This window comes from Podarcis raffonei, chromosome 3, assembly GCF_027172205.1.
Source record: "Podarcis raffonei isolate rPodRaf1 chromosome 3, rPodRaf1.pri, whole genome shotgun sequence".
Classification (NCBI taxonomy): Eukaryota; Metazoa; Chordata; class Lepidosauria; order Squamata; family Lacertidae; genus Podarcis; species Podarcis raffonei.
This window is the reverse complement of record NC_070604.1, coordinates 45,511,368-45,539,027: the sequence shown is the minus strand read 5'-3', so window position 1 is coordinate 45,539,027 and position 27,660 is coordinate 45,511,368. Positions and strand designations below refer to the sequence as shown.

Genomic DNA, 27,660 nt, shown 5'->3' with positions numbered 1-27,660 from the left:
TCTCTCCATCTAATCACCTTTCCCAGGGGCAGATATTGCAGGGCTCATGATGGATTTCATAGAGTGGCTGACCAATCAAGAATTTGGACACCACTGTATCCTCAGCATCCGGGATGTTTTGTCGTGGGTCAGCTTCATGAATGCTATGGCGCAAGACAAACTATCCAGTTCTTCAGAGGAGCACCAGCTTTTTAGCGTCTGTCCAGTGACAACATTTGTCCATGCTGCATGTCTGGTGTACATAGATGGAATAGGTTCAGGTATGTCTTCAGTTTCTTTGCTTTATCTCTGAATAGTTCAGATCGTTTATTGGGGAGTGGGTCCCTCAACCCCTGGATGAGAACTACGCAAGGGTTTAAAGCAAGTTTGTCATTTTGGAACAAAAATAGTAAATAGTCTCAAGACGCATGCAAGCAACGTATAGTGTTTGTGCTACAGAGTGTGCATTACAACCTGTCTACAGATTTTGGCCATATCTTACTGTTAACTATATGTTCATTTCCACCATTGACATATAACTATGATCTCTTCTTCCCTCTTCCCCCTATGTAGGCACCATGTCCTGTTCGGCTGGCTCAGCTGCTTTGGCTCGTGAAAAATGCCTGGAATATTTGTGTGGGAAAATTTCCCAAGTAGTGCAACTCACTGAGGTTCAGAAGAATGAGCTGAAAATATATGACCTGAAGAGGGAAAGGGAAATGGTTTGGATGGAGAACCACATAGGAATCCACCCATTTTTCATACCAACAGGCAAGGAACTCTTTTGGTGGTATTGCTGCTGCTGCTGCTGTACAATTTGAATGGTGATGTGCCGCTTACGATGACTTAAGAGCAGAATGTGTGAGAGATGACAAACATGCAGAAAAAATAATTTGTTACAGTCCTTCCAAGACCCTTCCATTTCTAATTGAGTGTTTGAATGCTCTTTTCTCAGATGAAGGCACTTAGCTTAGACTTCGCTCTGGCATGCTAGCTTTCCATATGCATGGAGTTTTTAAGAGCTTTAATGGCGGAGCATTCAAATATTTTACTCCACAATCTGTAGTTAGAATTGTTAAGTATCATAATTCTGTGTATTTCAGATGTTAAGACAGGAGTGCCGTTGCTTAATATAGCTAAGCCTGCACCACCCATTAAAAAGAGGGGAGATTAGGGGAAATTGCAAAAATACAAAAAACAAAACTTTGGAGGAAAATCCCTCTGCATCAAGATGAATGTTGATCTGGTACCATTATTCTGTCTGATGAGCTAGTACTTTCACTGGAGCAAAAATGTTGATCATCTTACCCTGTAATCTAATTAATTTTTTATTTGCTTTCTCTGTGCTGTAGGCCCTATTTACCAGAAGAACAATGTCTCAGACTACGCTCTAAATGCAGGAACTACAGCAATGAATGCACAGCGGTTGTTAAGGGCCTTGCAACTTAACAAGCCCATTCTCCTGGAAGGCTCTCCAGGTGTTGGGAAAACCAGCCTAGTAGCAGCCTTGGCAAAGGCTTCTGGAAATTGCCTTGTTAGAATCAATCTTTCTGAACAAACGGTAGGTAGGGATTACTGTGGTCTCCACTGAAATACCTGTACTTGTGAATGTGAGAGTCTATACTTGCAAGTTAACAGGTGTTAAGTTTTCACAAATCTTGAGAATACTCCTAATTGATTGGGGAGGGGGAAGATGCTTAGAAATAGTTAAGTTTAATAAGGGGTGTATTGTTGATTAATTCTAAGAGGAAGCATTATATTCCTTTTCCTGTCTAGTAAAGGGACACATTCTGCTAGAATTGTGATCCATCTATTGGTGTGAATGATCAAAACAAACTGCCTAAAATACAGATGCAAAGAACCTTGATCAAAGTTTGCTGCTTGAATATTGGTTAAAATCTTAATGGTTTAGAATTATTTTTCTTTATTTTTAAAATTACTCTTGGGTTTCATTTTTGTTCATAGAATGCACTTACTGGCTGATGCAACAGATGCATAGAACAAAATATTTATAACTCTTGGTATAAATGCTACTGGATTATTACTGCAAGCCTAGGAGAGCTTTTTCTAAATTGCAATTGTTTCACATGCATTTGGAAACCTTGACTTTTCTTCCTTCTGATCCAGGACGTCACAGATTTGTTTGGCACAGACTTACCTGTTGAAGGGGGCAAAGGAGGGGAATTTGCCTGGCGTGATGGACCTTTGCTTGCAGCATTGAAAGCTGGACACTGGATTGTATTAGATGAGGTGAGTTCAGCTTAATGTAGCACAGAAAAAGGATTTTCGTTCCTTTTTTGGAAAATGAGGTCTCTAGCTGTCTCAGTTTGCTGTTTGGGGACTTTAAAAGGATCTTATCCAAACATGGTAAAGTTAACAGTGCATTCTCCTTACGTGGAGAAAGTATCCTGGAACAGTCTGCTGCTCCCATTTATTCAAGAGGCTGCTCAGATTTTATCTTCAGTTTTCCAGTGGGAGAACACACACTTGCTTTTTCTGGGGTGGCAGTTACAGAAGGCGATTTTGTGGACAAACAGCTTGAGTTCTGTGTCATGGATGTGCTGCAGTTTACAGAAGATTAAAACTACTACTTACCTTTTAAGTGCCGTCTTAGGGCTGAATTAGCTTGAAATCAACACTTTCTTAATAGAATGCATAGGAAGTGGCTTTATAATATTGGTCCATCCAGCTCAGGGTTTCAGACAGTGCCACTTGAAGATGCTAGCCATTGATTCTTGGGACCTTTTTTTGCACACAAGGCATCTACTCTACCCCTGAGCAATGGCATTTATCTGGGTGGATCCCGACAGCCTCATTGACTTCACAGTTGTATTTACCTTTAGGCTATGCCAGGTGTGTCCAACAGGTAGATCATGATCTACTGGTAGATCCTGGTAGATCTCAGGCCCCTCAGTGATCTCCTCCCCCTCCCCCCAAAGAAGCTCAACAGCTTTGGCCTCCTAAAAAGCTCAACAACTTTGGTCCATCCAACAACAATGGGTAGATCATTGCCAGTTTTTTTATAGTGTGAGTAGATCCCAGTCTTTGGGAGTTGGACGTCCCTGGGCTATGCTGTTGCTCTTTTGAGTTGTGCAAAGGGAGCTTGAAGCCAAAAGAGTAGCTAAATAACCAGGGCATTTGTGTTAATCTGAAGTTAACTTTTCCTGAGCTAACTACAGTACTTTTGCTTATTTGCTATAGATTTAAAGGTGTTTTGTGGGCAAAAGTGTGTGTTGTGAAGAAGAGGGGCAGTGTAAATTTTCCTGTTGGTTTCTCTCAAATAGCTGAACTTGGCTTCTCAGTCGGTACTAGAAGGCCTGAATGCTTGTTTTGACCATCGGGCAGAGATTTACATTCCTGAGTTGGGAATGAGCTTCCATGTGCAACACAAGAAAACAAAGATCTTTGGATGCCAGAATCCCTACAGGCAAGGAGGTGGCAGAAAGGGGTTGCCCAAATCTTTTCTGAACAGATTCACACAGGCAAGTCCATAATGTCATTTAAAACTATTTCTCTTGTCCTCCTTGCAGTTCCTTTCTAAATGGAATCATTTTTATTTCATTTGCAAGCGCACTGCATTTTTCTGTGTCTACATAAAAATAATACTTGAGTCTCACCTCCCACCCCATTTAATTATATTGATGATGTAGGTTTTCGTGGACCCTCTCTCATCCGCAGACATGGAGTACATTGGAAATACCCTGTTTCCTGCTATTGACAAAAAGATTATTGCAAAAATGGTTGAATTTAACAACATGGTAAGCATAATTCCTGAAACTCCTCTTGATGATGTGAATGGTCTTCTTAAGGAGAGGGACTTCAGGGTTCTGGTGACTGTCCCCACAAGTCCAAGCCAATGACTGCTGCAACTATGTGAAAAGCTGGTCACAGTTTTCATCCAAACATGTATTGAGACAAACTTCATTTGTAGTCATTTTCAACTCTGGAGTTGCAGTGGCATGTAAACTAGCTGGGCTCCACAGATAACAGCCACTGCAGACTGGGTTTGTATTTCATTTTTTGTTGCCTAATATGTCAGACAGAACTTCCCTTTTTTTCTTCCTATGGCATGTTCCGTTTGTGTGGCTGAGGCTTACTAAGTCTGAGTTCACATAAAAGTTTCTTTGAGGCTTTCCCCCTAGCAAGTAGGCATAGAATCATACATGTGTGTTCAAGGTAAGACAACTGCATGTTGCATGTGTTTAGGTTTCCCCAGTTATTCTGGAACAAGAGCATTCCATAAAGATTTTGAATGGACGGTAAAGAGTGGTGGTAGCTTAGAAGAGTAGTAAATTAAGTTGAATGCTTGGCGCGATGAATGCTTTCTTGTGCAATGGCGTTTTAATAATCTACCATGAGCTGAAACATGTCTGAGTTTTTAATCTTTTGAACTGGTACGTTATTCAGATTGATCAAGAAGTTATGATTGAGAAGAAGTGGGGGCATAAAGGTGGACCTTGGGAGTTTAATCTGCGTGACCTTTTCCGATGGTGTCAGCTGATGCTTGTTGACCAGTCGCCTGGCAGTTACGATCCAGGCCAACACATGTTCTTGATATACGGGGAAAGAATGAGAACAAATACAGACAAGGAGAAGGTAAGGAGCATGAAAAATGTGCTTAATCCTAATAGTCTTTTCTGTTTTACAAGTATGGATATGTTAAACCATTCTTGGATCTTAAACACAAATTTTACTGAATTTTTTTGGGTACCTTTTCCCACATTATATGAAACATTGAATGACTTCTATTTAAGATTATCTACTTTCCTCCAAGGCCTTGAATTAGCATTTCAGTTAAGCAGGTGCAGGATTTGAAGGGACCTCATGTAGTTTTATCACCATTCATGTGCTAAGGATGTGTTAGAGATAGATTAAACTCCTGGTACATTGGGTAAGAGGGCTTACAGCAAGTGCGTGGAAAGGGAACCTACCTAGGTGTAATTTCATTGCAATTAGGGAGCTTGATCAGACAAAATGATCCCACAGCTTTCTTGCTGTGTCCTGTGCCAGCAACTCTCAGATACCACAATCAGCCTTTAGTGGATTTGCAGAATGCTGTTCTCGTTTTGCTTATGATTAGTGCTCAGGAAAATGGCGTGAAAAATAAATGTGGTTTTGAGGGGCAATTGAAAACTCACTGGCCCCGCATGTAAGCAGTCTAGTTTTGCATTCCAGCTTCTCTCAAGCTGAGGCTTAGTTCAGGTTGCAGCTGAGCATTACAAGCTGGGCAGATCTGTATCCTGAAGCAGGTGACTTCAGACTTCAACAAACAACCCATTTGGAGTTTCCCTGGTTTCTTTTGAAATCGTTCATTTGAGAGTTGCTGCAGAATTAGAATATAAGGATTTCAGCATTTGTTATAAATGTGATCTTTCATCTGTAGTTTGTTTGTTTGTTTGTTTGTTTGTTTGTTTTAGGTAGTGTGTCTATTCAGGGACATTTTTGGTCAGGATGCTGAACCATATATGGGTTCCAGACAGTTCCACATCACTCCTTATGACGTCCAGGTGAGAGAGAACAAAAGTTGCTGCTACTTGGGCATCTTCTTGAATTTCTGCTCCACACTATACATGCACACTAATGCACTTGATTATTTTGTTTTTAATTCTACTGAAGGTTGGTTTCTCAATCCTCTCCCGCGCAAACTATGCTCCTCCTCCTGGCAGAAACTTATCCCTGCTTCACCATTCACTCCAGCCCTTGGAGTCCATCATGAAATGTGTGCATATGAGTTGGATGGTGATATTGGTAGGCCCTGCGGCTGCTGGCAAGACCAGCCTCATTCAGCTTCTAGCATATCTGACAGGTCATCAGTTGAAGATCATGGCGATGAACAGTTCTATGGATACAACCGAGCTGTTAGGTGGATTTGAGCAAGTAAGTGTGCATTTTTTAAATTTGGTAAGGACAAGTCAAGTGCATACAAGATACCACTTAACTTAAATTTGAGGAGTATATGAATGGGCAAAGTTTAAATGTCTTAACTGAAAGCAAGAAAGAAACACCCCTAAGTGGTTTCCAAAACCGTGCTGAAGAAACCCAGTGGGAAGTGGTGGTTCAAGCAGTGACCAATGTAATAAATGTCCTATAGGTTGACATCATTAGGCCTTGGAAGAGCTTGCTGGAGAAGGTGGAGAACGTTGTAAGCACACTTCTAAGGGACAGCCTCCTCCTCACTGCTATCTGTCCAGAAGATGCTGAAATTGTGCTGCGTGCCTGGAGCAGTTTCGTTCTAAATTTCAAGCCAAAGTCCCTTGGGGAAGGGAATCAAAACATAACCATTGAACTGGTGAACAAATTGGAGGGAGTCCTTGCACTGGTCCAGCGGCTGAACAACAAGATCAGCTCCTACTCAAAGCCAGGTATGCACAGAAGCAGTAGGAAGTGGTAGCGTTTTTCCCTTTTAAAATGTCATCAGCTAAGCATGTGCAAATTCCAGTTGCTGCATGCCACCAGAGAAGGCAAAAACCACAAAGCATTTTAAAGACTGCTCTGATGTTACAAGGAAGACATTTTCATGGCGAGAGATGGTGTGTCTTTATAGAGCACTTGTCAACTGAGATAAATGTGTACAAATGTGACCAGAGGAAAATTATGAGTATTTGTGGTGCCACATGGTCTAGACATGTGTGCAACCACCTCTCTATTCTCCTGCACCCACTGGCATTCAGCCGAAGTGTGCAGGAACTTTACATGTACAGTGATGAATGCACATAGAGCACTTGTGAGCAAGCCACCCAGGTCCATATTTATTAAAGCTACATAATCTGCGGAAGCACAAAGCATAATTATTTGCTTCCTTAAAGATTTTTCCAGCCTCCATCACAGTTATGGTTGCTCCGCTCCCCCACACCAGTTAGCAATAGTCTATTATGTTTATCATTCTGTGAATATTAAAGACATTCTCCCTTTTTAATGAAAACCTGGTTGATCTACATGCATTAGTTTAGACATCACATCTTGTCGAAGCTAATGCAAAGATCTTATGATCACAACTGAACAAAGAAAGAGGGACCGTTTGTCTAAGTTGGCGAAGGATACTAGACTAAATGTAGTTGTGAAAAGCACTCTGTGTGAATCTTGAGTACTGGCTTATTGGTTCATTGAATCGTATTCTAAGTATCTCTCCCCCTGATTTTAGAGTTTTCAAGACTTGTAGAAGAATTTCGGCACTTCAAGCTGCAGGTTATTCAGTATATGAGCAGCAGCAGCCATGGCACATTTGAATGGGTTGATGGGATGTTGGTTCAGGCTTTACAGTCCGGAGAATGGCTCTTGATGGACAATGTTAACTTCTGCAGGTAAGCACAACTGTGTTGTTAGAAAGAAATTATCATAAATATAGAAAACCACATTGGATAAACGTCATTGAATCTCTGTTACAAATCATGTACCAGATCAAAGAGAGAAATTCAAGGAGTAGATCATCATTTACTGTTTCAAAGGAAACTGGATTATACAGTTATCTCCCATCTACTCAAGGAGGTCCTTTGCTCCAGCAGACACTTCCGTGAACAGAAGGGGAAAGTCATAAGGCAATTTTTGCTTATTTCTCCCTTCTCTCTGTAGCCTGCTGTGACACCCCCCCCCCAAAAAAGAATTCCTGCTCCAGAGGGTTAGGGAACACTTTGGAAAAGGAGGAAGCAATGCAGAAGAAAGGGGGAAGTTTGCAAAAAATTGCACAAATTGCTTTCCCCTCCCTTCCAGTCACAGAAGCATCCACTGGGGCAAAGAGTCTTTGTTGAGCAGAGGGGACAGAACTGGACACCATCCCATGACATTTCTGCATTACTTCCGTATATCTGATGCTATAAAACTGATCAGATTGAGCGGGGGGGGGGGGGGGAAGGAATACTCCTTCCATTATGAAGCCAAATGAATGCTTGCAGTTGTTAGTAAATCAGTGAGCCACCTTTAGTGCTTAATTGTTCCTTTACTTCCTGTGTGTAGTCCTTCTGTGCTGGACCGCTTGAATGCTCTGCTTGAACCTGGAGGAGTCCTCACCATGAGTGAAAGAGGAGTGATCGATGGTGTAACCCCCACTATCACACCGCATCCAAATTTCAGGTGCGCTGACATTCTTTGTGCTTATTGGAGTGTGTTTTTGGATTATGCTTTGAGAGTTGCAGTATGCATTGGGGTGGGAACACCATCTCTTTAAGGTATCACTACTGCAGCCTTGAAAATAAGTGTAGGTTTGATCATCGCTCAGCTGGGTCAACAAAGTGATGTATTGCTTGATAGTTTTCTCTTAGCACCCCCCCCCTTTTTTTTTTTTACAACAAGGTCATTTGTCTTCCTTTGCTGGGCAGCAAAGCAGTGTGATGCACGAATGTTAGTCTCTCCACCTTCTCTGAACTGCATGTGTATATGCAGGCACGCACGCACACATACGTTTTCATTCTCTGCTTAATTATTGCCTTTAGATTGTTACTGGATTCTTGTGTTTTTTAAAAAATCATTTCCTCCTTTTCTGTATAAAGCCTAGAGAGCATTTGCTATTTGGGTGTCCAGCAAGTTTAATAAAGCAGGTTGGGGAGGTTGGTTGGTTAGAGTGCGGTGTTGATAATGCCAAGGTTGCAGGCTTGATCCCTGTATAGGGACAGTTGCATATTCCTTCACTGCAGGGGGCTGGAATCAATGATCCTCAGGGTCCCTTCCAACTCTACAATTCTTTGATTCTAAGTAGGATAAGGAGAGGAGGAAGCCATGAAAGTAGCAGCCACAACATGTCTCTGTGTTCACCTAGCCAAGACAGTAGAACAGTCTGGTTAGTTCCCTTTTCTGCCAAGGCAGAGTTCCCTGGTGGTGGAGAGGAGGCAGTTCAGGGGTGCAATAAGCATTTTTTTAAAAAAACTTTGTGCATAGGGAAGAGCCAGACAAACCAAGTACCCCTCTAATAGAAACTCAGCTTAGAAATGTCCTGTTGGTGTTGCTCTTATCAAGGTGATAACCTTGGTCGCTAAACATTGCAGGCAAGTGCCTAATTGCAAGGCTGTAGTGTGACCTCTTCCTCGCTCGCTCCACCCCAGGAGCAGCAGTGTAAGATTACATACTGGATGGGTAACTTAAATAACCATACTCTCTTCTGTGTATTGAAACTTAAAAAGGCTTTTCCTTTCGATGGATCCATCACACGGTGAAATATCCCGAGCCATGCGGAATCGTGGAATTGAGATCTACGTTCCTGGAGAGAGTGATTCATTGGATCTTCACGATGTGAAGCTGCTGCTTCATGGAAGGGGCATGTTTGGAAGCAGCATATGTGATGAGCTCGTGGCTGTGCATACAGAAGCCGAGGAAAGCATAGCAGGTGAGATAAGCATGCATAATAAACTTGGCCAGCGCTAAAGAGAATAACTTCTATTTAGTGATTGTGTTAGAGACCATCTGAGAGAGAGAATGAATTGGGAAATTTTGATTATGATTTCAGATTTATAATACGGAAGTTAGCTCAGGTAGGTGGTTTGAAAAAGGGGGAAAGCAAAAAAAAAAAGGTTAAATTCCTAGGCATTCTACAAAGGTGCTTGGTGGGTTGTAATGTTAATTTTTCCTTCTCAGGTTCCTCTTACACTCTATCTGCTTTGATTAATGCTGCAACGCTGATTGTGCAGCAGTTGCGCCGAGGATTCGGTTTAGCAAAGAGCTTCTATAAAGCGTGTTGGGACATCTACGTCAGTTCACAACAGTCAGGAGACAATCAAAAGGTAAGTCTTCCTCCATTGGAAATGTGCTCATCAAGTGTTTGTGCTAGAGAGTCAACTTTTGCAAAATCAGTGAGAGACAGTTCAAAGTCTGAGCAATCAAGAATTAGAGACCATGTATATATCTATCTTTTCAAACTAACTGCTACATTTTAATTGTTTTCCATGCCTGAGAAAAATGTTACAGAAAGAAGACTACTGTTGTTGTTTTTCCCAGTTGAAGAACCTAATCGCAACCCTTTGTCTCTCCTGATATACTAGCATATGCTGGACTTGATAATGAAGCATGTTTCAGTCTTGGATTCAGAGGAAACGAGGGGTGCTTCCCTCCTTGCCTTAGGATTGTGGCCAGATTCTGCATCCAGTGCTTTGTTTGCAGCTGAAGACTCTCTGCTTTCTATGGTTCATCACGATGGCCAGGTCCTGGCTTACTGCCTGAACAGGCTGAATCTGAGAAACAGCAGGTGAGCACAAGGTGTTGCTATCCCTCTGGACATGTAAGAGTGAACTGTTCCAGGTTAATTGGTGAGCAGCCTTTTGCCTGCCCCTCTATGTAAATAAGTGAGCAACGTTAGCAGTTACATCTGCACTGGGCTACCATAGTTAAGGCCGTTTTCCTGCCTCCATTCTCTTTGTTTACAAGGTAGCAAGCAGCTCTCATTCCCCATACCTGCGAAGCTTAAGCTGCTTTCAAATGTGGGGTTTATTGTGTTGCTATTTTGGTTATAATGCTAGCCCCGCTCTACCGGTTTCTAACATTCCTTTCACACTGCATTACCTGTTGCGTTATGGAACCGTGGCTTTTTGATGGATATACCACCATGTCATGCTAAAAGTCATTCTCACCAGTGGGCGTGACGTGACGGGTGTCATTGGGCATTTCACCCCCCTCTATATGCATACATGCTTCAGTTCCCCCATTGTCCACCCATGAAAATGTTGGGGGGAGGGGAACTGTATGATGGACTACCTACTCTCCTAGATTTCATCACATGAAAACGGCAGGGAAATTACAGCTCAAAACTACTGAGATATTCCAGGTTAATGGGGTGGTGCACAGTTGCTGTTGTTTTTCTGGAAGCAGTTAACATGGAAATGAGCATTGAACTTCCATTAGGTCCCACAGATTTCCAGATATGTCTTACATCATGTGAAAGATCACATAAAATGTGGGTGTTACCACATTTTTTAATAGCGCATGTTGGAAAAATGGAATACTGTAAAGCGTCAATTCTGGACGTGGCAATAGTTTGAAAGCATGGTTTCAGTGTCCTGCTGGGATTTTACTCAGAGTTAAGGCAGCACAGCATGGTTACTTCTAACATGTTTAGAGGTTAAATCTCCTCTAGGCCTTTGGAAATTGTATAGATGGTTTGTTCTTTGCATTCTTCTTACAATGACCTCTCGTTTCAGGACGCTGCCTCTCACTATACATGACTTTGAGAAAATCCTGCACTCTCCTAATCCAGATTGCCTCAAATTTGGTGCAGTGGAAGCTAGTGCCTCTTGGGCAGACGGCATGGAGGTCCTTTCTGCAGCCGTTAAGTTATTCATAGAGAAAGCAACAAATCAAGACTGGACGTTGAGAGTTGGGTGGCTTAATCAGTTAAAAAAGAATTTGCCACAAGTGCCTGGTAAGTGTTGACTCTTGCTGCTTAAGCAAGACTAATCTGAATGTTTGTGGTGGTGGAAGAGAATCATGCAGCACGATCCTATGCTTGAGGTTTGTAAGTAAATGTAGAGAGATGGAGGAAGTCAAAAGCAGAGCGTCACCAGAATAGTGTGTGCAATAAGTGAGAGGAAATAGTGTCTCATGGCCAAAAAAAAAAAAAAAAATTGATTAGACTCTCAACCCCAAAACTGGAATTTCTTGGCTCTGTGGCCTGCAGCTTCTTCTTGGCCTCTGATAATAATAACCATACCCATCTGGCTGGGTTTCCCTAGCTCACAACTGATTTCATATGTTGATACCAATTCAGCTTTATCTTGATTAATTGACTGCATTCTCTGCAGGGGTTGGCTTTCTTCTCCCAGGTGCCCCATGAATACCCCACTCATTCAGGTTGCTGGAGTTTCAGCACGTCACCTGATGTGTAAGGAGCTGCAGCTAATAGGAAGTAGCCCCCCCAATATATGCACAGGAGTTCTTGGTCCTTATGCATGGGGTGGAAGGGGCTTTGGGATTGGATCGCAGCAGAATCCTTTGGCAGTCCAGGTGTTTTGATTCATGGGACCCAGCACGTTTAATTGAAATTACACTGTTCTGTTTCGTTTCACTCGTTTTATAATTGTAATGGCTCTGTCTGTTTTCATCATTGTGCAGTATATTGCTGCAACCTGCCCTGATGATGAAGGGCGAGTGAGAATTCTTACCAGCATATAAATAAAAATAATAAGGTTAGAAAGGCATGAATTCACAGGTCGTCTTCTTTCTACAGATTCAGTGTATACTCAGCTGGAAGCCGGTGCGGCATCTCTGAATAATTTTTACTTCAGTCCCCTCTCAGGTGCGATCAGTAATGTAATAAAGTTGCTGCAACCAAATATGACCGGTAAGATGTCTTATTTCTCTCTTGGCTGTGAGTGTGTATTCTCTTCCTGTGTTTTTGATACAGTGAAGATTGATTTGCGATATTGATGAGGTTATGGGGAGTGAAACGTAGCTTGCAACAGAACTGAGTGGGCTGTGTTTTGTTTTTTTTTTTTAAAAACACCTTTCATTGGGCTTAGAAAATGCTACTCTGCATAAAATAAGACGCAATAAATTGCATATTGGAACCTGCCCCACGTTCGTTCCCATTTAAACAAATCTCTCCTTTACGCAGTAAATATGTGTTAGATGTCTTGCATCATGTTCATGCCGATGCATATTGCTTGCTCTATTTCTTGGATTGAGGGAGTTGGAAAATGTTTATAATGAAACAAACGTGAGTTTTCCTTGTTGTTCATCTATCAAAACAGATGAGCATGTGATTCCTATGGATCCCAGATGGAACATGCAGTGTTTGGATATCATTAGCAATTCAGTGGACTTTGAAGCAGAAGAACACTCGGATCAACTGCTTATCCTGCTGAAATCACTTTCAAATCGGTGAGTTCAGTCACACATGTGCTATTTCCGGGATGGGGAAACCCTGAGAGCCAGTGTGGTGTAGTGGTTAAGAGCGGTAGTCTCGTAATCTGGTGAACCGGGTTCGCGTCTCCGCTCCTCCACATGCAACTGCTGGGTGACCTTGGGCCAGTCACACTTCTTTGAAGTCTCTCAGCCCCACTCACCTCACAGAGTGTTTGTTGTGGGGGAGGAAGGGAAAGGAGATTGTTAGCCGCTTTGAGACTCCTGAAGGGGAGTGAAAGGCGGGATATCAAATCCAAACTCTTCTTCTTCTTCTTCTTCTGTGGCCCTTCAGGTGTTTTTGGTCTCCCAACTCTCCCCATATGCTTCAGCCATGGCCGATGGCCAGGCATGATGGGTGTCGTAGTTCCAGCAACATGTGGAGGACCAATTGGTATCCACCTTCGTTCTGTTATTTTGATTAGAAAAGTTAGTTTGTCATTTCCACGTTCTATAATAATGTCTTTCCCTTTTTAAGTTGGCCGATAGTCTATAATTGTCACAGATTCCAATCCCCCTCCCCAAACTGCTAAAAAAACCCAACCAATCAATCCCTGGCTATGTTTTCTTTTGGAAGGCAAGTTGTAAGGCAGCTTTCGCTAACCTGGTGCCCTTAAGAAGTTTTGGACTACAGTTCCCATCAGCCATAGCTATGCTGTGCTGGGACTGATAGGAGTTGTAGTCCAAAACATCTCAAGGGCACCAGGTTGATGAAGGCTGGTGTAATGTACAATCTAGAAAAAGTCGGGTACCCTTATTCTCACTGATAATCCAAAATCTAAGAGTACAGTTAAATCAGAACCTTTATTTCACAAGGAAACTCATTTTTACATAAATCATTCAGAATATTCATGCATCTTCTGCCATTACCCACTGCCGTAGTCAGAATTCTTTCCTCCTGTTTTGCTCGTCTAATGCAGATTATAAATTCTCTATTCAGGATCCATTTCACATTAGTATTTTGTAGTGTCTAATGCTTTCTCTGCATTATGTACATGTTAAATAGTCCCAGCATGATTCAATTTGTGGGCTGTTAGCTTTCTCTTAACAGGATTTTGATATACTCTTGACATAATAACAATGATATCTGTGTGGGTTTGTTGTGTTGTAATTACAGGGCAATACTGTTTCTGGACCGTGAGAAAAAGAGCTACGTTGAAAGGAGCCTGATTAATACCAAAAAGCCAAGAACTAGTGCTTTGAGGATGTCACTGGAGTTCCATAAAGGTATCTATTGTGTTTCCATTTAAAAATTACTTAAACGAATCACTGATGTTGTTTTTGTAACACGGTGCTTGGATACAGTTCTGCATTTTCTTTTGGTTTAATTTTCTGCATTGTCTTTTGGTTTAATTTTATTCTTGAAATGAAGATCCCGGCAGCCACAGCTCACTGCCGCATGCTATTGTGGTGAACCTCGCAGGCTTTTTTGAACTTTGGGATGCCTTTGTGCTGAACTGGTTGAAGTCTACTCAAGGGTCTGTGCCTGATGAAAAAATGTATGAAGTAAGTAGACCATACAAACATCTGGGGTCACCCATTGCTTGGACTTTAGGAGCTGTCCACTTGCTTTCCCTGTGTTACGGTCTCTGATATTTTTGTCATACCATTTTGTTTGAAAGTGGAAACCTGGAAAGAGGACATGAAATCCACCTGTCTTTTCCAGTTGCTTGGAGGATCGGGAACAGTGGTTAGTCACATTCAAGAGATTCCTCTGACTTAGGAATAAGAGCTTGTCTAAAACAGATAAATGTTTTGCCTAGTTTGAACTGTAGGGAAATAGTGTGTCCCTGTAAATATAAGTACATTCCAGAACGAAGCCAAGGATCCATGAATGATTGCAGAAATGGAAAGCTGATCATCTTCATGCTAAAGGATAAGCTAAATTGCAAGAACTGCAGTGCTCCAGCTTTCTGTTTTTCTGGTCTAATTTAGGATGTTAGATCAGAGAAATCTGTTTCCAGAAAGATACTGTTTTCTGGAGCACAGCCTGGATGGGTCATGGAAGCTGCCTTAAGAGATTCTCTGAGCAAGGACCAGAGGGAGTCTACTTCAGGCTCATAGCTCAGTGGGTGAAGTGCAAGAGGTTACCCTCCTGATACACTGAAGGTTGGAAGGTGCAATTTTTGTCTAGCAGCTTGTGTTATCCTAGACTTGCACCTTTTCCATCTCAGACGTAAAGTCTCAGGAATGAAGGTGTCTTTCTGCTCAAACAAGGCCCTTTTGGATTTAAAATATCTGTCATTTCCTAATGATAAAAGAACAATGCTCTCCCCCTGAAAAAGCATTACCGTGTGCATCATGGAATGGAAGACTCATTTTTTTTCTGGCTTGCCTCTAGATACTGCACTGTTTATTGTGGCGTGACAGGTTTTGGACGATATCTGACATGGTTGCTGTGGATTCCTCTGGCTTAGCACTCCTGTCTCTTCACTGGCACTGGGTTGTGAAACATTTAATCAGCAGGACAACTAAGTTGCTGAGCACATACGAGCAGCAAAAGTATGTTGTCTTTAGCTTGTACACCAATGCATTAAATCTGAAGGCAGCCTTCTATAGGGAAGCTTTTTAAGGTTTAATGTTTTATTATGTTTCCTATATGTGTTGGAATGGCTGGGATTAAAAGGTATAAAGTCCCTGCACAGAGGTATTCTTAGTGTTCCCTGTAGGTAATGATGTCAAGAGGGCTATGTACCATCTATAATTCAGTTTTATTAGCAAACCTGAGGTTAAACTAACCCCTTTCCAGACCTAGGAGGAGTGTGGGGAGTGTTTGCGTGACACACCTACACACTGCAGCCGACACACTAATGTGTCGTGACACACTGTTTGGAAAGCTCTGAACTGGGGGAATGAGGTTTCATAGGTTGCTGTATATCCAGGCTGCATGCATGGTTTGATGACCAATCTTACCTTTTCTCAGTTTTCTGTATAAACAATTATTCCTTCTCTTATTTTAAGGCTGCCCAAGGATATTCAGTCTGCCTCACAACAAATCCAGGCTTGCCTAGCCAATCCTGCTGGTGTTTCTGCTAGTGTTAAGAAGCTGCAGAAGTTTTGGGGAAGACCTCTTCCATTCAAGGTGCAATGTATTTATATGTAACTGAGTACTGTTGACTTCTGTGGAGGTTTCTCTTTGGTAATACGTTTTAGAAAAACTGTTGTATTACACTGCTACCCTACTCATCTAGAATTATTTAAGGAACTCATTTCTCAGAGTTACAGAACTGCTTATAGATATTTAAGAAGGTGATCAAGTGAGTGTATGGATTTAGAAATATAAATACTCTCCTTTCAAGAAAAGTTAGATCAGACTTACTAAACACCCTACAGCGAGAGCTATAATTAAGTATCATCATCATCATCATCATCATTTATTATTTATACCCCACCCATCTGGCTGGGTTTCAATCTTCACATTCCTGCCTGAAAACCCAGAGAGCTTACTGCCATTCAGTGCACACAGTACTTGGGTAGATGGACCAATCAGCTGACTTGTTTTCTGTGTTCCTAGATAGCAGTTCCTAGTACAGTATATCACTTTTGAATATACTTGTACAGCTATACAAATGCTCAGGCAGCAGATTTTTTAGTAGCATGCTTGTGCAGAAGCTGTGAGACCAATGGGGCCTGGCTTAGGAAACGAAGCAAACCGTTGATCCTGCCTGTCCTGTCCTGCAGCACTGCTTCTGCTAACTGGAGGCAAAAGTACCCACTCTCTTGTACAGAGTACTGCATACATACCAAAGTGTGCACCCTTAGTGTGGGGCATTCTCATGCTTTGGACTTTGGCACAATTGGCTAAATGGTTGACTGCTGCTTGCATGCATATAAATTATATGCACCCCTTCAGTCTTTACAGAAGAGGTCAGCATAAGTGGTCTCTATCATGCGTTTTAGTAAAACAAAACAAAATAGTGTTCAGTCTATTGAGTTGGGAGTTGCCATTTTTATTTTTATTCAACTTATTCAGGATGTAGGAGTAGTGGATGCGTCTGTTCAGTTGCGGAAAATTTCCAAAGCACTTAATGTCCAGGAGCTGAGGCCCGCTATTGGAGATGGCGAATGGCAGAAGGAGGTCTGTATTCTGAAAATGGCCGCCACAGAGTGGAAAATCAAGACTGCATTGCTCCAGGCTCAAGGCCTAGTTCTCAGAGCCAATAATTTGAAGGATGTCATTTCAGGTAAATGATTTGTGGTCAGGTGGAGCGAAGAACACCTCATAATGTTTGTACTACAGGTTACTTCAAATATGTATTTTCATGTTCATATAGTAAGCTTCCGTGTTTCCTGCAAATGAACATAAAAATCCAGATAAAATTCATATTTCCAGGTTTGTATTTCCCCCCCTGTTATATTTTGTGCTGATAAGTTAGTTTGTTTTGCCTTAAATCTTACTTTGGTACAAGATTTTAGTTGCAGGCTATTTCTATTCTTTATTTCTTTCAGATGAGTTATGGGCTCTGGTGAATCTCCAGCAGTCAAAGCTGAGGGAAGGAGGTGTCTTGCTTGAGCCTCTCAAAGAAAAGCCTGCTGAAGGCAAACAGGTGGATTCTAGTTTGATAACTCAGCTCTGCAATAAGGTGCAACTGTGGCCTGCAATGGAGTATCTAGCTGTGCTTTGGCAGTACAAGCTAACCACTGATTGTATAGCTGAGGCTTCTTTGCAAAGGTGAGGGCAAGTTTTCTGTGATGGAGCAAAAGGTTTCTGGGATTCATGTAAGGTTGATTATCCAGCCTTTCCCTTCCTTAAGCTTTTGTAGTCTTTTTATCTTGTGGTTTGCCATGGCTCTGTCAGGTAGCAAATTCATGAACGCGCACTCTGAGCTAGAATGTCTCAAGATGTTTTTAAACCTCAATTCTGCTGACAGAAATGCAAGTAACTTTGAATTGGGGAGAATTTCAGAATTTATGTCTCAAAAGGATTATGAGACATTCTGAACATTTCTGAATAGGACCAGGGTGATTTTGAATGTGGGACTTTCCTTTAATTTCTAATTGATGTGATTGACATGTTGCGTCTTTCCCCTTTCAGTATTTTTGTACCTTGGTGTGTATACAAACTGTCAATCAATACCCATGCCTTTTCTTTTCTCAGGAATGATAGCAGTCAACAATCAAGCCTATGTTCAGAAATAAGGCAATTTATTGCTTTCTGCCTTAAGTTTACACCATCTACCTCACAACAGCTTCAAGGCCTTTATTACTTATTAGACTCTCAAAAGGTAAGAACAAGTGTTAAGTTCAGAAAACTCCCCTTCCCTTTTCATTTTTCTTTTCTTTATTCACATTGCACTGTATTCTCCAATCCAGGACAGAGACCTGCAACATACAAAACAAGGGAAAATGTAATATGATATCAAAAGGGGCTGTATTATAGTGCTCTGCACATTCTTATTCTCATTGTCAGTGTCAAACACCTGGGTACTTTTTATCTCTATTATTATAATCATAAGGGACGCGGGTGGTGCTGTGGGTTAAACCACAGAGCCTAGGACTTGCCGATCAGAAGATCGGCAGTTCGAATCCCCGCAATGGCGTGAGCTCCCGTTGCTCGGTCCCTGCTCCTGCCAACTTAGCAGTTCAAAAGCACGTCAAAGTGCAAGTAGATAAATAGGTACCGCTCAGGCGGGAAGGTAAACGGCGTTTCTGTGTGCTGCTCTGGTTCGCCAGAAGCGGCTAGTCATGCTGGCCACATGACCCGGTAGCTGTATGCCGACTCCCTCGGCCAATAAAGCGAGATGAGCGCCGCAAACCCAGAGTCAGCCATGACTGGACCTAATGGTCTGGGGTCCTTTTAACTTTATTATTATCATCATTATTTTCTTTTTTGTCATTCATATTTTGAGTAATTTTTGTAAAGAATTAAAAAATCAAATCGACATAAATTTAACTGTTACTTAATAAAAGGAGCAGCTACATGGGGGGCCAGGAGATGACAGACTAACTTCCTGGCGTTTAAACAGAAGTCCTTGATTGACTTCCCATATTTATTTTTGGATAAACTGTGTGTTTAGCGAGAACTAAACAGCGGGAAAATTGAAAGTAGGTAAGATGGTTCTAAAAAGCATCCGCTGTGGATTAAGGAGCCAACATTTCTCCTCTCTTGCCCGCCTTTGTCTCCTTAAGCTTGCTACCTGGTGAGCATCTCTGGTTTCAGTTGTCCAATGTCCTGGAAACAAACTTCAGGAATCAGCTAGCATCTTGTGGTTGCTTGCAAAGTTTTAGGAGTGGGAAAGTTCTTTCCTTCTGCTTGATTCATTGTTAAACTCTTTGTACTGCTATAAGTTCTTATGGCACTCTTTCTCCCTTCCCCCCATGCTATTTGCTTGCTCCTATGTAGGCTGCATCACTTTTGGTGTACTATTCCCAGTGCATCTGGCTCAGTTTCCTCTATTCCCTCCCATTTACTGCTTGTCCAGAGAATGCTGCAGTAGGTCCTTAGCTATAACTAGTTGAACAGTGTGGTTGGTGGTGGTGTTTTCTGTCTTAAGTTCTCTCTTAGGACCAAGGGAGAACCTTACTTTCATATCTGATGCAGGAAATGCTTCCTGTCCTTAATAAGAAAGCTAAGGAAAATTCTAGCTGATGTGGTTGGTCCCTGAAAAGTAAAACTTGTGCACACTTCCATTAGAACACTAAAAAAGCGGAGGCAAACATTGAGAGCTTCTTTTAAGTCTTCTGCATTTTTGTCCGGCGCTTTTAGGTCTCTGCAGAAGAAATTTCTCTCGTGTGGTCAGAACTGGTGAATGCTGCTTTAGTAGCGTTTTGGAGCAGTGTCATTACTACAAATCCAGAGCGCTGGTTGACCTGGCAGCCACTGTCTGTGGAAGAGAAGAAGATGCCAAAATCTCTCATGGACTGTTCTGTTCAGGTTTGTGTGAGGAAACTTGCATTTTTTAAAGGGTTAGGGTGAGACTCTACTGTCAGGGCAGGAACTTATTATACGATAAACTATTTTGTGGAATAGTGTAGGACCTTCAACAAAACGACGCACTGCCAAGTGCTCCTGTTCACAGTTCCAGCCAGCCATGCTTTCTTTTAGGTTACTCCATTCCGTCACCTCATTTAATTTTTTCCTCTCCTAATTGTGAGTCCTCTCTGTCCACTGAGCATGCTCAGTCTTCACTCAGTTTTCCCGGTTACAATTTTTTCTGGAGATCTTTTTTTGGGGGGGGGTGGAGTGTACTTCTGCAGATATCTAGTTTCCTACAATCTTTCTAATAGTTCCTTCTTGTGAATGAATGGTGCCATTTTGATGTCACACAGAGAATGGGTTCACTATTCATTCAGAGGATTGAAAGTATTCACTACCATTGCTTGGAGTGTGAATTAGCTACTAGAACTGATCCCAAGGAAGGCTCTGCTATTTATAGCTTATGCAGGTTTAAAATACAGCATTAATATAAAATAAAGCATTAATGCTCCTAAAGTGCTTTTGAGCTGCCTGTTAATCAGCAGATGTTTGTGACAAGCTGCAGTCTGGATAATTCTTCCATACAACTGATGCTAAATTCAGGGGAACTTGGATTTGCTTTTTAAACAAAGCTTGAAAAGGAGCCTGACAACTTGAACAAAAAACTAAACCCATTTTCTATGCCCTGTCCAAAAATCCAGCTGGACTTTTCATATTTGAACGACTTGTGCAAAATTAGCAAAGTTCCTGTCAGTATGTTCACTTTTGTTTGCATTTTTCTGTAGTGGTCAATGAAAATCATTGACTGGAGACAGTGCAGGAGATAAAGGAACACAGTTGAGATGAGGCTAGATTCATCCCTCCCTATCAAATATTTTGATTATCAGAATGCCGGGGGTGGGGTGACAGGTTTTTCTCCCACTGTAGAGGACAGGTAGACAAATAGCACAACCCTGCATTAGAAGTTGGGGAAGTGTCTTTTAAATAAACTTAATTAGGAAATATATTTAGCAAAATTACAGATTTTGGGATTATCTTATTGCTGAAGGTAGGGATTAGTTTAGTGCTTATGCACGGTATTTTAAATACGGGTGGGATGTTGGTTTGGAAATCCTGTTTTTCATCCACCTAACCTGGTGCACTACTTAAATTTCAGTGACTTTCAGTGGGTTCCAATGTTTCAATGATGATGATGTTGTTTTTTGGTAACATGTTTCCCAAAATGTTCTGACATTTCCAAGTCTGTGACCTGCCCATTTTAAAAATAAAATAAAATGTGGAAACCTTTATCAATGCTATAAACATATGTTTTGATCTTTATTAATTTAGGGTGTGGGTATTTTGAGTCGAGCAGTTTTCTCCAAGTGCCTCTCTGAAATTCTAACTAGCAGCAGCAAGTGGAGCCAGTGGGATGTGACCGGCCTCCCTGTCCTGTCCGCCTCCAACGTCACACTGGGAGAGCGGCTGGAGAGAGCACAGCAGCTTCAGGAAGTCAGCACAGTTCTGTGGACCAACTTGCCCTTTTCTTCCATGGCTGAATTTAGGTACTGTATTAAGAAACAAAGCCGAAGGGGGGGTCAGGAGAGATAGATGCTTTGTACCCTTAGTTAACAGCTGGTCTTAAAAGAGAAGCACACCTGAGGATGGGGTGGATGGTTGGCTGGACTCCCCACCCTACTGTAGAGATAGTTCTCTTGTCTCTATGTTGGCAGCAGAGGCCTAGGGGATACCTATTCAGTAGCCTGATTAGGCTCTAGGGACTTTCCAGTTGCAGATCTCTTCTTCATCCTTATTTGGAACATCTCTTTCGTCTTTCAGGTTTACAGATTCCAGGTTCCAAGGTGTCATGTTGCATAGGCAACTCGTAGTTCTTAAAGGCCTGGTTCCGGCAGAACAGCAGGAGGAATATCTCCGGAACTGCAATAAGGTTTCCTCCAAGAGCCCAGCGGCGTTTCAGTACATTTGCAAAGTGCTCAGGGATGCTGCTGCCCGGGAAATATTGCCTGAGCAGATCGTCTGCATCTGGCTGACTTGCTTGCAGCAGTTCTTTGGGCACGAAGGGGGGCTGCAGAACTTGCCCGAAACGGCTCGGCGAGGCAGTCTCTGGGTCAACCTAGGTCTCCTGCAGATCCAGCTGTGGCTTCCACAGACCCAGTATGATCCAGCGGTGAAAAGAGAATACAAGCTCAAGTACGCAGAGGAAGAGGTGAGGGCTTGGGTTCCCTTGCCTTGTGGCTAATGGGATTTTTAGGCTTACACCGACATTTCAAATCTTCAGACGACTGCTAAACTATACCAAACCACATGAACAAATGTAGTAAGATTGCATTGGAAATTTGCTGTCGTATGAGACAAAACAACCCAATATTCAGATAACACGGTGCATAACTACAAGTACTAGGGCGGGTGCAAGATCTTATTCATTTTTCAAAACAGAAAATGAGTGTGCATAGTCACGTAAAACCCTACAAGATGAATAAAGATATACACAAATATGCAGATAGAGCACAGGTGAGGAATCTGTGCCCTTCTGTGTATTGCTAGAGATCAGCTCCCTAGACAATGATGGTCACTAGTCATGGGTATTCAAAGGTAACTGGGGTAGTGGTGGTGTATCCAACAAAATCATCCCATTTGTGCAAGGACTTCCCCTCCCTCTCCCTATACCCCTTCCCAATCTGCTCCAGAGGGCTTTGGGAATGCCAAGAACAGTTTTGGGTGTGTGGGGAGGGGGCCAAATTCATTTATGCAAGCATAAGTCCTTGCCCAAACATGACAACATTGGAGACAGCCCACTGTTTCTAGACTTTGAGGTTCCATTTACCTGTCATGACGTAACAGCCTTGCTGTAGACTTACAACATACAGAAGGATCTGTAAATTCTCAGTACACAAGAATAGCTCCTCCTCCACCCAATTGGAGTGGTGGCAGAGTTTTATCTTGAATGAAACTTGCATGGTTTTTTGTTTTTTGACGCCTTCAGCTGCACCATCTAGAATGTGAATGGAAGACACACAATCTATCAACTCAGTTACGCACAGGGAAAGATCTGGAAGATGAAGCCATCAGCCATCACAGTCACCCTCACATTAGGTAACTTCAAGATTCCCTGTGGCTTTGGAATGTTGTAATGTTTACCTCCTGTTCCCAAATTTGAAAGGGCAATTGTAAATGGTCACAATAGTCCAGTGGGCTGTGGGTTCAAATCCCTGCTTGTAACAGAGCCTTGGGTAGTTGCACTTAACTACAGGATTCTTGTTTTCTTGACTCTCAGTTTGCCGTTTGGGTGATAAATGATTTGAGGCAGGGGTGGGTGGATTGCAAGAACAGGTGTGTGGCTCTTGCCATTTGGTCCCCATCCATCTGGACACAATTTAAAAAGCTTGCTTTCGTCCAGTGTACCTAGACCTATACAGAGTTGCCTGAGTTCCTCGTGGCAAAGAAAAGTGAAGCTATATAAATAGTCAGGGTGGCACTTAGATTTCATCATGGCAGCAAAATAATTTGTTCTGCTCTTGAAGGCGGCTTTCATCTAATAATCGTTGGATGACCCTGACCTTTGACCTTTTGCAACTTATCCTCTCTCAGGATGTTATGCCAAAGAATCCAGAAGCTGAAGGACCAGATTGCCAGCCTCAGCCAAAAGCAAGCCTATAGACCACAGGCTCCTTCGTATGAGTCATTGTACAAGGAAGTTCATCAGTACGTCAGCAGCATTGCCCAGACTTCAAAAGTCCAGGATCTCGTGACCCGCCTGCTGCAGTTACTCCATTTGGATAAGTCTCAGTCTCTCCAGATGGTGCAAAACGTCCTCAGTGAAGAGGCAGCCTGGCAGCAGTCGCACCATCAGTTCAGGAAACGGTTGGCAGAGGACTATGCCGCCTTCCCTGATGCAGTCGTCCCACTGCAAGCTGCCATTTTGCAGATGCAGCATGGCCTAAGGCTTGTGGCTTCTGAAGTCCATAGGACGATGTTCAGCAGTTTTGTCTGCCCAGCCAAGCTTGGCACTCTGGTTGCCTCTCTGCTGTCGTTTCCTTCCGTCAGCGCCACTTTCCCCTGTTACCTTTCCCATGCGGATGCCTTGTGCTCTGTGAACGCTCTGGACGTCCTTCATGGCCTTAAGAGGCTATCTCTGAAATACTCCTCTGAGGATGCTGATGGGGAGCAGAGGGTATGCCTCACCCAGGAGCAGCTGCTGGTGAATGCTTTGTTGTTTCTCCATTGCCACGTGCTGTCCAAGGGAGAACTGGACCACAAATCTCTGCAGCTATTTAGGCATTTGTGCCAGGTATGGTGGTGCTATTTAAGCAGCTACATTTTTTGAGCCTCTACCTTCATTCTCTCCTTATTGTTCCGGTCAGGGGGGACATCTTTGGAAACTTAACTTAAAATGTTACGTAGACGCATTTGGCAAATGAAAGCAGGCCACTCTAGGAACTGTTGCTCTATATATATTTTTTAATTTGCTTCGGCCCAGAAATAACTCCCACAGGTAGAAATACACTTCTGCTTGTGCAAGGCAGCTCTGCAAAGTTCTCCTGGTTTCCCTGTCCTCCTGCAACCCTGGTTCCTCACAATGCCATTCCAGAAGGTCCTTTGATCCTCACAAGCAGCTATTCTGAGAGCCATAGGGAGGGAAAGAGCCAAGAAAAATCCCCATTGTGTGCGTGGATTTTTGCTTTGTTTATCTCTGATAAAATGCAGCAGGTTGGATCTCAGTTGTTTATAGACTGCTTTTCTGGTTGCACAAAGCGTTTCAAAACTGATAAAAATAAATAAATCAAGAAAACCCGGTAATAAGACTAAATGGCTGCAAAAACTTCTTCCAAAAACTATCTGTGAAAAATAAATCTTGACACCCTTGGGAGAGAGAAAGGTGACTGGCTTAATGCTCACTGGAAAGAGGGGTCACAGCTTTAGAGCAACCAGTATAAAAGCAAGCCTACAGGCTCCAGCTCTGGGCTTTTTTTCTTGCCACAAAAACAGAGCAGAAAACAAAGCCTGTTTGACTAGGCTTCAACATACAAGTGGCCTCTCGCCACCATATGTTTACTGTGTGACACATGTGGACTTTATATGCACAAGTCTCTTACGGGTTTCTCAAGATGAGTGGGCTTTTGTTTGTTTGCATTCTATTTCTTAGGTAATTATAAATGAATGGGATGAACAAGAGCGCCAGGCCCAGGAAGAGGAGGAACAGAAGAACAGTCTTTACAGATACAGAACCAAGAGCCATGGGAGTGGCCTCAGTGAAGAGGAGGAGGAAGAGAGAGAGTTCAGGAGGAAATTCCCTCTGCATGAGAAGGTAAACAACTTCTGCTTTAATCAGAAATTGCGTACGGAACTTTATTCTGTTTGTGTTTGTGCAGGAGTTTACATATTCAGAAAGAAATACTGAAGTATCAATAGTGTGGCAGCTGGGAACTGGATGAAATGGGATAGGGGCAGAACCTGAAAACGTTTTTAATTTCACTGGAAGTCAGTATGTCCAGTAGCCTAACTTCCAGAATCCTAAGTTCACATTTCCGCTTTGTTTTCAATGAGCCATTGTGATGTTATTTGTTCTTGTTGGGAGAATACACAGTGTAAAGACTGAAAAAGCTCTCTGCACATCCAAGGAAAGTGTTTATAGAGATTTGAATGGTAAATGGGGGGGGGGGACTGTGTTATGAAACAGAGCCAGGGAAATAAGCCTTCAGTTACCAAATTGAGTCCTGCTTGCTTTTGGTTGTAGTGCTGTTGCTTGTGTTTTCTTTTTTTGAAAACAGTAAAAATATTAGTGTAGGAGTCAGGGTAATAGAACAAAGAGGCTTGGAAAGAGGAATAAAATATATTATGTTGCAAATAATTATAAAATATACAATTATCGTACAAGCGTGTTTTTTTTACTAACACCATAAAGAAGATTCCTAATAGAATACAGAGCAGATAATACAGCTGCAGTGCTATGGCAAAACGTACAGTATAGTTCCTCTATTGCCACAGAGAGGTTCCTACCTGGATGTGTGTGGGGAGCCCAGTTGTGTTCCTGCAACTTCTCAGATGAAACAGGATCTTTAGTGAAGCCTGGCTCGCTAGACGACCTGAGGGTGCATACAACTGGTTCCCCATGTTCAGAAGAGCTGCATAGTAAGCAGTCATGCGGTTCTTACCAGCCTGCCTTGTTCCATGCAAGTGTGTCCTTTGAAATTGCTGAGCTTTGCTGCTGATCTTAAAATACAGTGCTGCAAGTTGTCTCCAAATACACCTTTCAATACGATTTGCAGGATTTTGAAGATATTACAGCCGAGGCGAGCCTTGAGGGGAAAATGGAAATGAATGACGGTTTAGAAAAGGAAGCAGTTTGTGAAAAAGCCCTTCTTTCTCATCACTCAATGAAAACAGTCATGACGATTCATCAGCAGCTGTGCCTTTACTTTGCTCGGTCCTTGTGGTATCAGCAAAGCCTGTCCTCCCATCAGGCAAAGCATCATTTGAATACATTCCTTTCCTGTTACCAGACTGGTGCTTCGCTGGTAGCTCACTTCTATCCTTTGATTGGTAAGGATTTTTCGTTTGTGCTTTCAAGTATGCTGTGCTTCAGTGGCCAGAGAATCCCCATCCTTTTGAGGGAGCCATAGAATCCCCCCTCCAATATGTTGCACAAGTGTGTGTGGCACCTTCCTATCTCTTACATAAGCTAAAGTGCTCCCTGCAGCATACCCAGCGCTGCCCTGCCATCTGAACACGGCAGGGTGAGGCCATTAATAATGGGCAAGCTGTCTTCTTGTTAAGGAACCCCAGGTGAGCTTCCATGGAACCCTCATTCAAAGACCGCAGCTGTGATTTAAAAATCCTGTGTGTCTACCGCTAATGGTTGTTGAAGTATGTACAGTTGTACCTTGGTTTTTGAAAAGCCTAGTTCTCAAACATTTTGGCTCCTGAACGATCAAAACCCAGAAGTGAGTGTTCTGGTTTTCGAACATTCTTTCAGAAACTGAACTTCCGACAGGGCTTCTGTGGCTTCCGATTGGAAGAAGCCGTGCCCTGGTTTTCAGACGTTTTGGAAGTCAAACGGACTTCCGGAACAGATTCCGTTTGACTTCTGATGTACGACTGTATCTCTAAAAAATAAGTAGGCAGAATAAACTGAAATGTTTAGCCTTGGCTACATCTGAGGAGCTATGTTCTCTAAAACAGTCCCATTGCAGTTGCACCTACCACTTCACGACTTCTTTGTTGTTTGTATTCAGAAACCCATTTTCCCACTCACGTTTGATATACTTAGCTTGAGCCTTAAAAGGCCAACGTAGCTTAAATGAGTGGTCTCTCATTTCCCTGCTTAAATAATGAGCATAATTCAGTTTGGGTTAGGGTTAGTTGTATGTGTAGAATACTACTGAAGGCTATAGAGTAGGTGAGATTTTATTGCTATGGGTAAATGGAATCTCCTACAGTGGTGCCTCGCAAGACGAAATTAATTCGTTCCACAAGTTTTTTCTTCTTGCGAGTTTTTCGTCTTGCGAAGCACAGTTTCCCATAGGAATGCATTGAAAATCAATTAATGCGTTCCTATGGAGACAGCTTGCCAGGCTGGCGGTGCGGAGAAGGGCTTTTCTCCCCACGGCAAGCCTTCAGGACAGGTACGGGAACAGAGGGGAAGGCGCGCAGCGCTTCTCCTCTGTTCCCGGGGCTTGCGGTGGGAGGAGGGTTTTTCCTCCCCACCGCCAACATTCAGAACAGCATTCTGAATGTTGGCGGTGGGAAGGAAAACCCTCCTCCCACCGCAAGTCTTCAGGACAGCCATCCGAAGGCTGGCGGCGGGAGGAGGTCTCTCCGCCCCACCGCCAGCCTTTGAAGCAGCCTTCCGAAGGCTGGCGGTGGGGCGGAGAGACCTCTTCCCGCTGCCAGCCTTCAGAGCAGCCTTCCGAAGGCTGGCGGCGGGAGGAGGTCTCTCCGCCCCACCGCCA

The 27,660-nt window shown here is 42.7% G+C and overlaps 1 protein-coding gene across 1 annotated transcript in view; it reads left to right on the top strand.

Moving 5' to 3' along the window:
• The window catches only part of MDN1 (midasin AAA ATPase 1), a 90,267-nt gene that overhangs the window by 29,914 nt on the left and 32,693 nt on the right, over nucleotides 1-27,660 (top strand). Inside the window, exons 34-65 of the mRNA XM_053381483.1 lie at nucleotides 27-260; nucleotides 553-750; nucleotides 1,332-1,540; nucleotides 2,107-2,229; nucleotides 3,264-3,461; nucleotides 3,630-3,737; nucleotides 4,387-4,575; nucleotides 5,397-5,486; nucleotides 5,596-5,856; nucleotides 6,071-6,341; nucleotides 7,121-7,280; nucleotides 7,930-8,046; nucleotides 9,090-9,292; nucleotides 9,541-9,686; nucleotides 9,945-10,147; nucleotides 11,097-11,317; nucleotides 12,122-12,235; nucleotides 12,645-12,774; nucleotides 13,913-14,022; nucleotides 14,168-14,301; nucleotides 15,137-15,297; nucleotides 15,757-15,877; nucleotides 16,769-16,979; nucleotides 17,245-17,467; nucleotides 17,894-18,020; nucleotides 19,502-19,669; nucleotides 21,041-21,255; nucleotides 21,530-21,917; nucleotides 22,695-22,804; nucleotides 23,300-23,999; nucleotides 24,855-25,016; nucleotides 25,978-26,251. Coding sequence (XP_053237458.1) covers nucleotides 27-260; nucleotides 553-750; nucleotides 1,332-1,540; nucleotides 2,107-2,229; nucleotides 3,264-3,461; nucleotides 3,630-3,737; nucleotides 4,387-4,575; nucleotides 5,397-5,486; nucleotides 5,596-5,856; nucleotides 6,071-6,341; nucleotides 7,121-7,280; nucleotides 7,930-8,046; nucleotides 9,090-9,292; nucleotides 9,541-9,686; nucleotides 9,945-10,147; nucleotides 11,097-11,317; nucleotides 12,122-12,235; nucleotides 12,645-12,774; nucleotides 13,913-14,022; nucleotides 14,168-14,301; nucleotides 15,137-15,297; nucleotides 15,757-15,877; nucleotides 16,769-16,979; nucleotides 17,245-17,467; nucleotides 17,894-18,020; nucleotides 19,502-19,669; nucleotides 21,041-21,255; nucleotides 21,530-21,917; nucleotides 22,695-22,804; nucleotides 23,300-23,999; nucleotides 24,855-25,016; nucleotides 25,978-26,251 — 6,279 coding nt within the window. The remainder of the gene's footprint in view (nucleotides 1-26; nucleotides 261-552; nucleotides 751-1,331; nucleotides 1,541-2,106; nucleotides 2,230-3,263; nucleotides 3,462-3,629; nucleotides 3,738-4,386; nucleotides 4,576-5,396; nucleotides 5,487-5,595; nucleotides 5,857-6,070; nucleotides 6,342-7,120; nucleotides 7,281-7,929; nucleotides 8,047-9,089; nucleotides 9,293-9,540; nucleotides 9,687-9,944; nucleotides 10,148-11,096; nucleotides 11,318-12,121; nucleotides 12,236-12,644; nucleotides 12,775-13,912; nucleotides 14,023-14,167; nucleotides 14,302-15,136; nucleotides 15,298-15,756; nucleotides 15,878-16,768; nucleotides 16,980-17,244; nucleotides 17,468-17,893; nucleotides 18,021-19,501; nucleotides 19,670-21,040; nucleotides 21,256-21,529; nucleotides 21,918-22,694; nucleotides 22,805-23,299; nucleotides 24,000-24,854; nucleotides 25,017-25,977; nucleotides 26,252-27,660) is intronic.